Source organism: Cyprinus carpio, chromosome B24 (assembly GCF_018340385.1).
Source record: "Cyprinus carpio isolate SPL01 chromosome B24, ASM1834038v1, whole genome shotgun sequence".
Taxonomy (NCBI): Eukaryota; Metazoa; Chordata; class Actinopteri; order Cypriniformes; family Cyprinidae; genus Cyprinus; species Cyprinus carpio.
The window spans coordinates 14,573,036-14,588,164 of record NC_056620.1 but is presented as its reverse complement, the minus strand read 5'-3'; the positions used below and the strand labels follow the sequence as shown (position 1 = coordinate 14,588,164).

General features: G+C 35.4%; 1 protein-coding gene across 4 annotated transcripts in view; it reads left to right on the top strand.

Annotated features, from left to right (window-relative positions):
* Positions 1-15,129, top strand: part of ctnnd2a (catenin (cadherin-associated protein), delta 2a) — a 318,097-nt gene that overhangs the window by 71,566 nt on the left and 231,402 nt on the right. For 2 of the 4 annotated variants that reach the window (XM_042752176.1, XM_042752179.1), the window contains exon 3: positions 13,883-13,998. In XM_042752176.1, coding sequence (XP_042608110.1) covers positions 13,883-13,998 — 116 coding nt within the window. Of the gene's footprint in view, positions 1-9,842; positions 10,061-13,882; positions 13,999-15,129 lie in introns of those variants that run through there. The other 2 variants (XM_042752178.1, XM_042752177.1) reach the window with 2 other exon arrangements.

Here is a 15,129-nt window from a genome sequence, read left to right as displayed (position 1 = left end):
TGGAGTAATAACGCTTGGGATTGTGTTTTTTGAGAATTTATTCCTCGCAGGTCAGGCAGGTATCAGTCCTATTTAAAGAGTAGAAACATCACAATTTACATCACGATACAACATTTTCAGCTATAGGTTTGCACAAATAATATTAACAAATTAAATTTCAGTCAGACAGTAAAATCAGTGGAGTAGCTAAATATTTAATATTTAATTAATTAAAATTGTTAAACAAAAATGTACTCATTTATTGTTTCTTTTCCTTTCTGGAAAACAGTATCTTTACTCGATATTTGAATATCTTAAGATGTATACCATTTTATTTCTCCTGTACCAACGCTGAATTTATTTAATTGCAGTTTTGCTTAAATAAAAATTTAATGAATTTGATTACATTTATTTAATTCTACAGTAAAAAAAAAAGAATATTGTGAAATATTTTTACAATTTAAAATAATGGTTCTCTATTTTAATATTTCAAAATGCAAAGCTAAATTTTCAGCATCATTACTCCAGGCTTCAGTGTCACATGATCCTTCAGAAATCATTCTAATATGCTGATTTGCTTAGGAAACATTTCTAATTATTATCAATGTTGAAAACTGTTGTGCTGCTTAATGTGTTTCAGAAAATACATTTAGTTAAATTTTATTGTTGTTTTTTTTACTTTTTAATGTTTTTGCAGATCCCCAAGCACACTGGATTTTTAAATAACCTATAGGCCACTGTATCACAATCCTTACAGGATAACATTAAAGCTCAAACCAAGCCAAATTTGATTTGTGAGCCAGATTTATTTAAGAACGAACTATAAACACTTGAGGGACCATGTAAAAATTCAGCCCATGAGCATCACTAACATATTTAGTCTTCCCATGAATGCTGGTAACTTTGCAGAGGCATTTGTTTATGGGTTTTTATGAAGAGAAACCCTGCCTGGATGTAACCATTAATGGCAATTACTAGAAGAGAATGTAGCTGTGTGTGCATCTCTCTAACAAATGATCTCCCCTCAGAAGCCTTAAGCAGAGTACTGATTAGAAATACCATTGTGCACGCCAGTAATGGCAACACGTTGTGTTAGGTGAAACTCAAATGAGAAGGGAACAGTGGGAAGCCAGTATCATCTCTCCAGCGGCACATGTTCTTTGTGTTAGTTCTGCACTGCGTTGTTGATGTCTAAGATTTAATCATGAGCTCATCCATCCCAAGATTCAGTTCCTCATGCACCATACCAGTGTCTAATGAGATGGGCCTAACAAAATTAGAGTTCTCTGTGTGATCGCTGTGTGATGTAACATGTAACTAGACAAAGAACTAGTCTATTATTAGACATGCCTGTTAAGACATTAATTTTTAATATTTTGATTCTATGTCAATGGGATTTGATGGCAATATGGAGTTGGAATCATATATAAGGGTGATTGATTTTTGTCTCACACAATCTTCTATTACACTCTTATTTATATGCAGTGAATTTGAAAGAACTGTTAGCTTTTAAGGACACAAATTTTATTCACTTTAATCATTTTTTCAAGTGTACAAAAGGTTGTGCACTTAAATAGGCACCTTATTATTTTCATTTTAGTAAAGTCATTTTGATTATACATCTGCAGTTAATCATAATGCCATGGGAAATAACGAATTACACTTTAGCACTGGCCAATAAATCATGGGAAATTTTGTAGCATAGATTAATGTATAGTTCAAGTGCACTTCAGAAGAGATTGTAAAACTGGCACCTTCCCAGATAACAGAAATGTGTCTTATCACCGGTAAGTAGGAAGAACAAATATTTCAGATGTTTTAATTGAGATTTATAGGACTGTATGCAAATCAAGGCTTGGGTGTCATACAAACTTAAGGGTCAAAGCTGGGATAGTTAGCGTGATCTGAATAGTCTCTGCTGGTAAATATTGCAACTGCACCCTCTTTTCATTGACGGCTATTTGAAAACCACTAGTGTACTGTGATAAAACAAAAATGTTTTTGCAAGCAAAATCTGTATTGCCAATATTTCATTATTACCATAGTACAGGGGTTTTCAACCTGTGGGGCGCGCCGGCACCTGTCAAGGTGGGCGCTAGCATCAGTTAATTCAGGGACATTCCCTTGAAAAGGTTTAAAACCCCTGCCATAGTAGATGTTTTACGAGTGCTGGATTATATTTGTGATTCTATTCCAATAGTTGTGATTCTGTATGTGAAGATAGCAGATCTAAAAAGAAGCTCCTTTTAATGAACCTGAAAGAAAGCCTGAGGAGTGTCAAATTAAGTGTGTTTGTTATTCTGGTTTGCAGCAATAAAATGGATGTCACATAGTGAAAACAGAAGCATGACATGGCAACCTATCACCTATTATAGTTTTTAGCATGTCTAAAAAAAGATGGAGCTAATGACTTCAGTGCGGAATAAAATGTAAACTGATGTAATGTAGTTAATCAGTGTATTTCAATTTGAAGGATGCTTAAAAATAAAGATAAAAATAAAGTTTTAATAATAATTGTATTATTAGTCGTAGTAGTATTACATTAAGAAGTTAATTTTACTGTACAAAAGTATTTCAGTTAGAATTTATTCAGGTTTAACCAAACTTGAACTGTGAAGAGTTTTGTTTATGTGTATTTGATATGATAGCAGTTTATCTAAAAAGAAACGTTGGAATGCTCATAAAATGACTCTCAGAGCAGCTCTGGAGACAAAAATACTGTTAGCTATTAGGCGTAGCAGATGAAACCATGCATCTGCGCCATTCATTCACACAGAGACACACAGAACATGCAGAATTTATATTTAAATAGTCTTTTTGTTGCTTAATATTCACAGACACTAGTCCATATCGCAATCTGATTTAAGTAAAGTGACCTACTTCTGATTTATTCTGCATTATACAGTAAATTACATGTTCATGACTGGATTCCACAGTTCTGTCTGCTTTTTCCGTATCACAGAAATTAACAGAAATGGAATAAAACAAATATTATAATATATTTTCAAGTTGCAATGTGTAATATTGACAGCTAGTAGTCCAAATTCAAAATATTGGAGTTATTTCTCTCGTCTCCTCCTCCTCAGACTATATGCTCATGTAGGTTGCCAGATTGAGGACATACAAAAGAAATGAGTGCAAATGACTAAGGAAGGCGATGTGTATATTGATGAGTTTTTAGATGGATGCCAAAGTTTTTCAGGTTTGATTAGAATCTGTGATCTCTGACCCAGTTTGTTTGCTGGCTTTAATGGGTGCAATACACAGTTTTTTCCCACAAACTGGCAACCTGCTGTGTACTGTTGGGTAAATTGGCAGTGTATGGAATCGCATAAAGCTAAACAAAAACAGATATTCTGACACGGAATGCACATTTCAGTGGAATAATGTGCTATAGCATTGTTTTTGGGAGAAACAAGTATGTAAGCGTAGCAAGTTTTCATATTAGAGTAAAAAACACAAATATTAAAATGTATTTTTGATATTGTAATAGTAAGTAATATAGTAATATATATATATTCAGTTATTTATTTGAACGATTTCTTTGGAAGAAGGGACATTGACCACCATTTAGAATAAATCTGTAAGAGTGGGAAACATAATAAAGCATAACATAAATTCAGTTATTTCTGTTTGACCAAACATTGAACAAGCTAAGAATATAATTGCACAGATGCAGACACTGTAATTATGGAGCCAAATTTCCACTTATACGTGACCTGACTGCCCTCCCAAATGAACGTCAATGTGTGTGTGCCAGATGTGTGAAAGAGACACCTTATCTCAATTTTCACCTCTTTTTTTTCCCCACACATAATAAAGTTTTGTCAAGGACTGACTTTTTGAACCCCCTCCTTCAAAGCCCAGCGATGCACATCAGATATCTAATTTCAGGTATTTTCCTCCATTCCAGAGATCACTTTCTGAAGCTGTCACTCTCTCTACCCTTAAGAGAGCACGTGCCATGCAGCTCTTTACATTTTCACATGCTCAGCGCACCAGAAGAGTAAAGGTGTTGGAAAAAAGGGATTTCTCTCCTGTGACGGTTATATTGTTTTCTCCATCGTTTCAGCTGACCTTTTGCTTTTTCTTGAGTTTCACTGAACATGTTGAGCAATGCTGCTTCCGTCTGGAGACAGAGACTGAGAGCCTGCCTTTCTGGGGCTCAGTATATGAAAACAAATGTCTCTGAAGATCAATGAACTTAAGTCCGTTGGGGAACTAAATCAGGGTGAACGGATTCAACCAGCCAGAAGCTGCTCAAGTGTTCAATGCTCAAGCACAGCACTGTGAGTTGGCATTTAGGTGCTGACATTTCAAGGTGCTGTTTTGTTGTGCCAGTAGTCTAACCTCATAAGAGCGTGAACTTTGTTTTTTTTTTTTAAAGGGATATTTAGACATGCTGATATTTTTGCTAGTGTGTGTATGTGACCTTGGTTGTGTACTGTTAGCGTATTTGTTGGTTGTTAGCAGTGGTTGACAATATGGGGCGATCAATGGCCCATCTAGAGATCAGGGTGGCCAATGGAAGATCAGTAAGTAGGCTATATATAATAGAGCTACATACAGTGGCCTCAGAAAGTATTTGGACACTAGCCACAAATGACTGAATGTCTTTCATTATACTATATAACAAATGTGCAAACATGCGATTCTAGAGCTTTTATACTTTAGAATTGAACAAACTTTTCTGAGCCATTTTACTTTGAACTTTTTTCGAAGGCAATTTTAGCGGATGTATGAAGTTCACACAGATATCATAACAGATTATCCACAAATATAATCACAGTAAAACTATTATTAACTATGAATCCAGTTAATAAAATTCCCTGTCTTAATTTTGAACAATGTATGTATTTAATTTTATTTATTTTAGTTTACGTTTTATTTTACTTTATATAAATTTCCTTTCCTTTCCTATTTCATTTCATTTAATTTCCTTTCCTATTTCATTTCCTTAATTTTCAAAATATTAATTTTGAAGTGAATTAAGACAGGTAACACAATTTGAACACCAAAAATATCCATTTAATATTTGGATGTTTAATAGTATAGATATACTGTATAGATATAACCTCTTTTTTTTTTTTTTTTTTTTTTTTATTTTTTTTGTTTTTTTTTTTTATGTGTTTTATTGTACCATATTGTTAACCAGTTGATAGTCCAGATTTTTATTTTTATTTTTTTGTGAAAAATTACATTTTTTATACTGTTGACATGCCTAAAAGATTGACTTTAGTTTATGGTGTTTTTTTGTTAACTTATTTGGACGAAATAGTACAGGATTTTAGTACTGGCTACTTGTCAGATATCAGCCATAACATGAAAATAAATATCGGCATATTAATATTTCCAGAACTGTAGTGTCTGTCCCTGCCTATGAGTCTGTTTACTGTGTACTGTAGCTCTGTTCAGATGTTATAGGATGTCATAACTATTTAGATATGTGACTCAAATCTCTTTACTAAACCATATGACACTTTGTAATCCCAACTCGCAGTGAGAAAAAATGAATGAGAAAGATACTGCCCAATATTCTTGTTTCTCGCTATCAGAAGCCTGCAATCATCTGTTGACTTAATTTATGTCCATCCTGTCACATTAAACAATAATCATTCCCATGATACTTCAAGAAGATAAATTTCCCTGTGCAATCCTGAGTGAGTCTGATCCATCGGCGGCTCCTTTAGCACTGCCTGTAAAGGTTAAGTGAGTTTCTTTCAGAAGCACAGTGTATTTTTTTTTCCCCTGGCAAGGGAAAGGTTGTTTGCCCAGTGTAGTTTGTTTATCTATGTGTTGGGGTAAATTGGCTATTCTTAGTCTCACTGAAGAGCAGACGTGACAGACAGAAGCCCTGCTTTTGAACTTAATTGGGCCATTCATCACAGAATGCTGATGATGTCTGCCTCGGTCTCTTTTTCCTCATGTAGCTGTCTTTCTCAGTCTTTCATTTTTGCATCTAATCTTTCTCTCTTTCTGTAAACAGAAATGTAATTATTGGATCACGTGACCCAAATTCGCACACTACGAGGATACCTTAATCAAAACAGCACAGTTTTAAAATAGAAGACAGGCAGAGAATTTTGTTGTGAATTGTTTTGTTGTGAGATTTGGATTTACGTTTTTCCAGTATTCTTTCCCTTTGTGAATGTGATTTTATTTTTAGTCCTGCATGAAATCACATTTTGTTATCTCTGTATGTCTCAAGTGAAATTTGACATGAAATGTATGTATCAAAATGAATGTCAATGTATATTTATGTGCTCTGATAATATGCAGTGAAGTTGAAGATTAGCATAGTCATAACTACATGCGTTATGTAATGTTCCTTTTTATCATCCTTTCCCAGTGAACCTACTTTGGCGACATAGTAACTCTTCAAAGCTTGTATTGTATAATATACCAACTCAAGAAAAATGAGGCAAACTCTGGTCAAGTTAATTATAAAGGGCCTGCTTGCCATAAAGTTTTATATCCTTTTTTAAATGTAATAATTTTATTTTTTGGTAATGAAATTTGTTGCTTTTTATTGTTTAGTTAAGTTTCAGTGGTGGCCAAAAGTTTTGAGAATTACATAAATATTGGAAATTGGAAAAGTTGCTGCTTAAGTTTTTATAATAGCAATTTGCATATACTCCTGAATGTTATGAAGAGTGATCAGATGAATTGCTTAGTCCTTCTTTGCCATGAAAATTAACTTAATCCCAAAAAAACCTTTCCACTGCATTTCATTGCTGTCATTAAAGGACCTGCTGAGATCATTTCAGTAATGATCTTGTTAACTCAGGTGAGAATGTTGACGAGCACAAGGCTGGAGATCATTATGTCAGGCTGATTGGGTTAGAATGGCAGACTTGACATGTTAAAAGGAGGGTGATGCTTGAAATCATTGTTCTTCACCATTGTTAACCATGGTGACCTGCAAAGAAACGCGTGCAGCCATCATTGCGTTGCATAAAAATGGCTTCACAGGCAAGGATATTGTGGCTACTAAGATTGCACCTAAATCAACAATTTATAGGTTCATCAAGAACTTCAAGGAAAGAGGTTCAATTCTTGTAAAGAAGACTTCAGGGCGTCCAAGAAAGTCCAGCAAGCGCCAGGATCGTCTCGTAAAGAGGATTCAGCTGCGGGATAGGAGTGCCACCAGTGCAGAGCTTGCTCAGGAATGGCAGCAGGCAGGTGTGAGCGCATCTGCACGCACAGTGAGGCGAAGACTTTTGGAAGATGGCCTGGTGTTAAGAAGGGCAGCAAAGAAGCCACTTCTCTCCAAAAAAACATCAGGGACAGATTGATCTTCTGCAGAAAGTATAGTGAATGGACTGCTGAGGACTGGGGCAAAATCATATTCTCCGATGAAGCCCCTTTCCGATTGTTTGGGGCATCTGGAAAAAGGCTTGTCAGGAGAAGAAAAGGTGAGCGCTACCATCAGTCCTGTGTCATGCCAACAGTAAAGCATCCTGACACCATTCATGTGTGGGGTTGCTTTTCATCCAAGGGAGTGGGCTCACTTACAATTCTGCCCAAAAACACAGCCATGAATAAAGAATGGTACCAAAACACCCTCCAACAGCAACTTCTTCCAACAATCCAACAACAGTTTGGTGAAGAACAATGCATTTTCCAGCACGATGGAGCACCGTGCCATAAGGCAAAAGTGATAACTAAGTGGCTCGGGGACCAGAATGTTGAAATTTTGGGTCCATGGCCTGGAAACTCCCCAGATCTTAATCCCATTGAGAACTTGTGGTCAATCCTCAAGAGGCGGGTGGACAAACAAAAACCCACTAATTCTGACAAACTCCAAGAAGTTATTATGAAAGAATGGGTTGCTATCAGTCAGGATTTGGCCCAGAAGTTGATTGAGAGCATGCCCAGTCGAATTGCAGAGGTCCTGAAAAAGAAGGGCCAACACTGCAAATACTGACTCTTTGCATAAATGTCATGTAATTGTCGATAAAAGCCTTTGAAACATATGAAGTGCTTGTAATTATATTTCAGTACATCACAGAAACAACTGAAACAAAGATCTAAAAGCAGTTTAGCAGCAAACTTTTTGAAATCTAATATTTATGTAATTCTCAAAACTTTTGGCCACGACTGTACATATACATTTGCATAGTGTTCCTTTTTTGTTGTTTAGACACACTATTTTGTTAAATGTCATTCATATTTTGACATTTCAATGACTTAAAGCTAATGTTAATTGTTTAAAATGTAAAAAAGGAAAAATAATTAAAATCCTATCAATGACAAAATTCCATTAACTGAGTCACTAATGGTGCTTTTAAAGCAAGAATTACATATTTTTCCTTTTTTTTCCTTTCTTTTTTTCTAAGCAGACTGTCAGTTGGACCACACGTTCAAGCACTTAACTTCATGCTTGACATGCTAAATAACACATGGAACCACCTTTAGTCAGTAACAGGCCAGTTTCCTGATTCCTGGCATGAAGTTGACTGACAAGGGCAGCCCTTCAGTACTGAATATGTGTCTGAACACCAGGTTAGACGACCTCAGACTTCTTATCCTGCTCTGAAATGGTCACCTGAGAGAGATGGAAGGGTCCGCTCAGCCATCAGATCACATGACCTATTGTTCGTTCTGTGGGGGATACAGCTGCTTTCCCCTGGGGGCTGGAATAGGATACTCTCTACTTGAGCTGATCTAACGAAACCATCACTGTCCAGAATAACAAAAGGGGACCGAACTAGAACAGTATATTTGTGAGATGTCAAGTACATAGAATGATTGTGAGCCTTTGTAATAAATTGTATGTGGATATCAGTGTTTTATTCACTGTATCAATGTTTTTAAATGTTTTGAAGTCTCTTATGCTCAATGAGGCTGCATTTATTTGATCAAAAATACAGTAAAAACAGTAATATTGTAACATTTTATTAGAATTAATTTAAAGGTTAACTTTGAGTTTTAAAAGACAGCAATGGTAATCTAAATGCAAAAATGAGAGGAACAAACATTTACAATTAAATATTTTATATTGTATATCATGAATCCCTAATGAAGAGCATCTCATTCCCTTGAAACTTTCCTGACCATCTTCTCCAGCTCATCTGTAAGGATGGAGAGATCAGATGGAAGAGAGGAGCTTATTAGGCGAGAGGGTGTCAGCGCACTTGGTATGCATGAGAACAGCAAGAGTAACCTTTTATCAATCAGCTTTCATCACTGACCAGCCCTATTGTGGGAACACAAAGCAGGCGGTCAGTTTTATTTTTCCGCTCGTTGCTGCAGCAACTAAACCTCTGAAACCCCTGCTTTTATGAAACTTAGATTGGTTTAGTTAGACGCAATACCATCTCTCATTTACTCTGACCGCAGCCAGACAGGTCATTTAGCTGTATACTGTGAAATAGTGTCTTTTCAATAAATAATGAATAGCACTAAAAGGGCTGGAGAAGTTTTGGCTGCCAAAACACTCTGGCATCCCTCTCTCTGATAATACACATGGGGTCTCCATTGTGTTTAAACATATTCCGACACAGCGCTTTAGATAAATCGTTCTGTCTCTCTCAGGAACGCCGACTTCCAGGCTAGTATTGATGTGGAACAGACAGTGAAAGTTCTCAGGCTTTTCAGCGTGCCGAGGGATGGATGAGGAGAGAGGCATTTAGTGTTTCACCCCAAAGGCACTCGAAATTCTCACCCGGTCTTTGAGGTGCCGGGCACAAACAGTCCTGCGAAAAGGGGCAGACGGGAGAGCGTTTGGAGGGATGCTTGCTTTGGCAATCTGGCTGGTGGGCGTGACGTTCGGCGATGAAATGTTGCATAAATAATGCCAGAGGGGGGCGCTGGGTCCTCTGTTGCCATGGAGATCTTTGTGGCTGACTGAGCCAGTGTTGTGCGTGAGATGCTTGGAAGCTGCGGCTGGCAGACCGGCCGCGCCTGTAATGAGTTGAGGAATTTCTCTAATAGGAAGAGCTAAGAGGGCTGGTCGACGGGTTGGCTTTACACTGATCTCTGCGACCGGTTGCTCTGGTGTGTGGTGTGAGACGAGGTACGGCTCTTTTTTCCCGATCTGCACTGGGAAAGGAAGAAAAAAATGGTTCTGATTTAAAGGGTGGGTTGGAAGTTTCTTGGAACTTTAATTGGATTATATGTATGCTTTGCTAATATAGTGATATTTGGTTAAGATAACTTTGGTGCAAGTTGTTTTTTTGCTTTTCCTCTTGGACATCTGTTGTGTTTTTCATTAGGTATGGCATAATACAGCAAAACAGCCTCATTCATTGGCGTTAATTCTTATCGATTAGCTCTCCAGCTTTATTTATACTGGTTTTAATTGGTAGATTTCAGTCAGACTTTGCTATCAGTTCTCAGTTGTAAAATTTGAATGATGCATTAGTTTGCATTTAAAGGATTTCCTTGCACTTATTTTCTTTTTAACTCTGATCAACAGGTGTTGCTGCGCCATTAATTCACCTGGTTTGATAGTGTTATTGCTCTATAATATCTACTTTAAGCTGCCTTGGAAGATAATGCAGTATGTATAAATATTTTTCTGTGTTATTTTAAATATTTAGTGTACTTTTAATATGTGGGAATTAAGTAGATTTCATGCTAATGCTTTACTTAAAGCCTTTATGTATAATGCATTATAAAGGGTTGTTATAGGGTATAATGCATTATAATTAATCATAATGTGCATTGAAATACATTATATCTTGGCATAAATAATTACAAACAAATTTATAATTCATAGTGTATCAATGAATTGATAAGTGTTATGTAACTGTGGTTACATTTATTCATGAGATTGTGCAATGCATTGTAAGGTGCATTCCAAGGCATAATTAATGCATTAAAACTACTTTTATAATGCATTATACATAAAGGCTTTAAGTAAAGTGTTACCAGTTTAATATTTGTGAATTAAGAATATTATTATTATTTTTTTTTTAGAGGAAACATCTTTGCAATCGAACAGACCCCCCCCCCCCCCCCCCCCCCCCCCCCCCGAAATTAGATTAAAATTGTTTAATGCTAGAGGAAAAGTACAGTACAAATCTGTTTTTCAGACTGTGTATCAGTAAATTAACTACATTTTATTGATGTTCATGCACAAATGGAATAATTTTAAATATCTATGTGTAATATAAAGCTAACAATTTAATTTAATAAATATATAAATATATGTAAACACTTTAAAAACAATTTTACTTCATCAAAAATATGTGGTACAGGACTGTACACTGTAAGAAAAAAGCATGAAAAACAGATAATGTCCTGGCAGAAAATTCTCCTTAAGATGTCAGTTAAATTTTACATTTTCCGTAAGATATACAGACATTTCAATCAACCCTAAAACATAACACAATGCAATGTGCAATTCCCAGGTAAAACACCTGTGAAAAATCAATACAAATATTCCTTCATATTATCAAACATATTAATAAATTAAGTAATTGTACAAAAAAATTAATATTATTTGATTTTTTAGTAAATTTTTCTTTTTTTTTTATTGCGTTTGAGTTTCAAGATATTTGCATTCTCTCAGAAAACTTCAGAGAGAGAGAGAGAGAGCAGTGGTTGAGCAAGTGTTAGCAAAGTTTCTCAAGGTAACGCAAATATAAAACCACAGAATTATAAGCTTCCTATCATTGCATTCTTTTTTTTTTTTTTACCATGTTCCCTTAGGTGCTTTGTATGTGTGTGAATATTTGAACCAGTTTGAACTGATTTAAGGTAATGAACAAACTTGCCACCTCAACTGTTTTTGAATTTTAAATAAGTCATAAGACATAAAAATTTCTTGGCCCTTACATACCCGCATGTAATGAGACAGGAGGAAATGCAAAACCAAAACTATTTTTGACACAATCTTTAGAAAAATATAGTTGCCAAGTGTTGCGCATTATAATTGTAGCAATATTCACAATATTGCTTTATCTCCGACAAAATATACGGTTATTATTCAATATTGCTCCGACTTATCTGAAAAAAGCTTTATTAAATGAAGAGCACAGCCATGCATAGGCATCTTTCTTTAGATTTAATTACTTAGGATGTATCTCTCTGTGGGCAGGATGCATTCCACAGTCCATATCCTCTTTTAATGTGTCAGTGTCCTGAACTGCATAAAGGAAAAATCTCATGGGAGAAGTGTGAACGGTGTGAGAAAGAGAGAGTCGAGAGAGTGAGAAGAAAGCAGTTTAATTTGTTGCACTTTTGTGGTTTGCTGGCCGAGAGCTGGTTGGTTGTGATTTAAGTGTGGATGAAGAAGGGTGTTATAGAATTAAAAATAGGAAAAAAATTGATAAATTGTTGTTTTGGTGTCTGGAAATAGGCTCTGGCGGGACACGGCATCATCTGATTCAGTCCACAAATGGCTTTCAGAGCTGGATCAATAAACTCTCCAATTGTACGACCCCCGTATGCATGTGGTTACGGATCAAGCCTCCATCGATTCTCCTGCCCAGCTGTAATTAAAACCAGTACCTGTGACAAGAACTCCTGCTGTGGAGCGTCTGATTGTTTTCAGAGTTCCTATTTTATCCTCATTTCCCTGTTCTGGACCATTTCTGTGCAGGAATAAAACACTTTGGTGTCTCACACAGGTCTTTTGTCCCTCTCTGAGTGCATTTGAGGAATTGGAAGTTCTTTGACGGTTTCTCGTTGGAGGAAGTGCTCTTTTCTGGGGCTTCAGGCTGTAATCTTGGCTGCCTGGAGTGGGCAGCTTGGGGCCGGCTGTCTAAGTGATTATATGTGCTGTCCGGTCATGAAATGGGCCTTTATTGGTGCTGATGGTGCACCGTCTGTCCCAGCTGGGGTGTTAGTGGTGATTATCATCTCTCAGGGCCAACCGGAGGTCTGCCTGTTTGATTTATAGGTGTGCACGCTACTCCACAAATTCTACAGAAGTTTCTCTATGGGACTAGAGTTTAATCTTATCTTTTACAGGAGAGAACAAAATGTGCCCTCTATAGGACATTTTAAAATTACATATTGAATGTAATTAGTGGATCTTGTTTTGGGTTTATAGGATTAGGGATTTGAACAAACCCCGAACTCTTAAATATTAGTATGTTGCCTCAAATCGTCCAGAAGAAGTTCTTTTACTTTTCTAAATTTTCAGATGCACAAATATACCTGAATTGAAGAAGGAAACTGAGCCTTATGTAGACACCAGAATGGAGTGAGGTCTTTTTTACTCATTAAACAACATGCTAAAAAAAAAGCTTGATTCTGATTCACGAGCTCTTGGTCCGATTCAATTCTGATCTCGATTTGATTCAAAATCAATTCATTTGAATCGATTCAATCACTATGATAGGTGCAGTACATGGTATTTTCAGTTGAACTGAGGTGGCTACAATGATCTGTCACACCACTTTAAAGAACGTTAAAATAAGATTTATTGTTTGAACTTATGAGGATTTGAAATCTGAGACTGTTTCTTATTAAAAGTAACAAAGAACAAACGTAATGCGATTATTGGATGGCAAGCACTCTACAAATAATGTTTAGTAAGGTTTTTTTTCATGCATCAACAAACTAAAAATAGACTGAAAGACCAGTCTTGGGATTTAAGAATCAATATCAAGATTGTTAAAATAAAGATACATCTATATAATTCATCTAGACCAACCAGCTTAAAGCAAAAACAGTAACACATTAGAAGCCACTTTAGGAAATGCATTGCGACAAGGTAAAACACTGAAAGCACATTAACGAACACATAAGAACACTTAGCATCACGATGGCAACTTTTGCACTTTTAAATACCACTTATATTTTCCTCAGAAAAGCTTTTACTGTCAGCTTTGTGCAGTTTTAATAAGAATGTTGTAGTAATCTTCACATGTTTTGTAGTGTAAGTGACGTAGAGTAATGGAGCTTAAGTAAAATGTGTTAACTGACCATCTCTCTTTCTGTTTCTCAGGAACTGCAGTTTGAAAGATTAACTCGAGAGCTGGAGGCGGAGCGTCAGATAGTGGCTACTCAGCTGGAGCGATGCAAACTGGGATCTGAGACCGGTGGCAGCATGAGCAGTATCAGGTAATGCAAATGTACTGTGTGGGAGTGTGCAGGGGCTGTCTAATGCTTCAACAAGTAATGAGACCATGCTGCCTGAAGGATGTAATTGTACGGTTAAGCTGACAATATTCTTGACTTCTTTGTGCAAGGGTCAGGGTGGAGTTCATGCAATTTCAGCTCATATTGTGATTTGCATACAGCAGCATGAGTTTGTATGTGCAAGAGAGAGTGTACATGTGTGCGTGGGTCCACATGTTGGTGGATTTCCATTTGCAGATCTAAATACTAATGTTTTTGCGTACATGTGCACATGTGATTCTGTCACATGAGGGCACCCGGGTTAAACTAGTCTCCACATCAGATGAGCGGGTTCTTCTCATGCCTTGGAAAACCTCATAGACATTTACTGCATGACAGAGCCCCACCTGAGCCTGGATTTTATTGTTTTTATAAAAAAAATAATTAAAGACTTTACCTATTTATTTGTTCATTTATTTAAACTGTTATAATCAGTATAGAATAAATAATAATAATAATAATAGTAATAATAAAACTAATATCACCATCATTATAAGTGTTGTTATATTTAATGGTATGTAAATATTATTTGTAAATTTATTTTATTTAAATATATTAGTTGTTTTATTTATTTAAATCAGTACTGTTTTATGATCAATCTTGCTATTTTATTATAATAATCAGTATAGAATAAATAATAATATTAGCTAATAAATTCACATCATCATCATCTTCATTTTTATAATTAATGTTATAAAATATTATTTTTAAATGTATTTTATTTTAGACCATTTATTTAAACCAGTATTTATTAAAATATTATTTCTAAATTTATTTATTATATTTGTTTATTTGTTTATTTATTTAAATCAGTATTATTTTATTACTATTTTATCATAATGAGTATAGAATAAACAATATTACCAGAAATAATAATCTTCATTGTCATCATTGTTATATTTAATATAATAAAATATTATTTTTACATTTGTTTTATTTAAATATATTATTTTATTTATTTAAATAAGTATTATTTTATTATTAATATTAAAATTTTGTTATAATCAGTATAAAATAAATAATAATATCAACAGTCATCATCATCGTTATATTTAATGTTATAAAATTGTTATT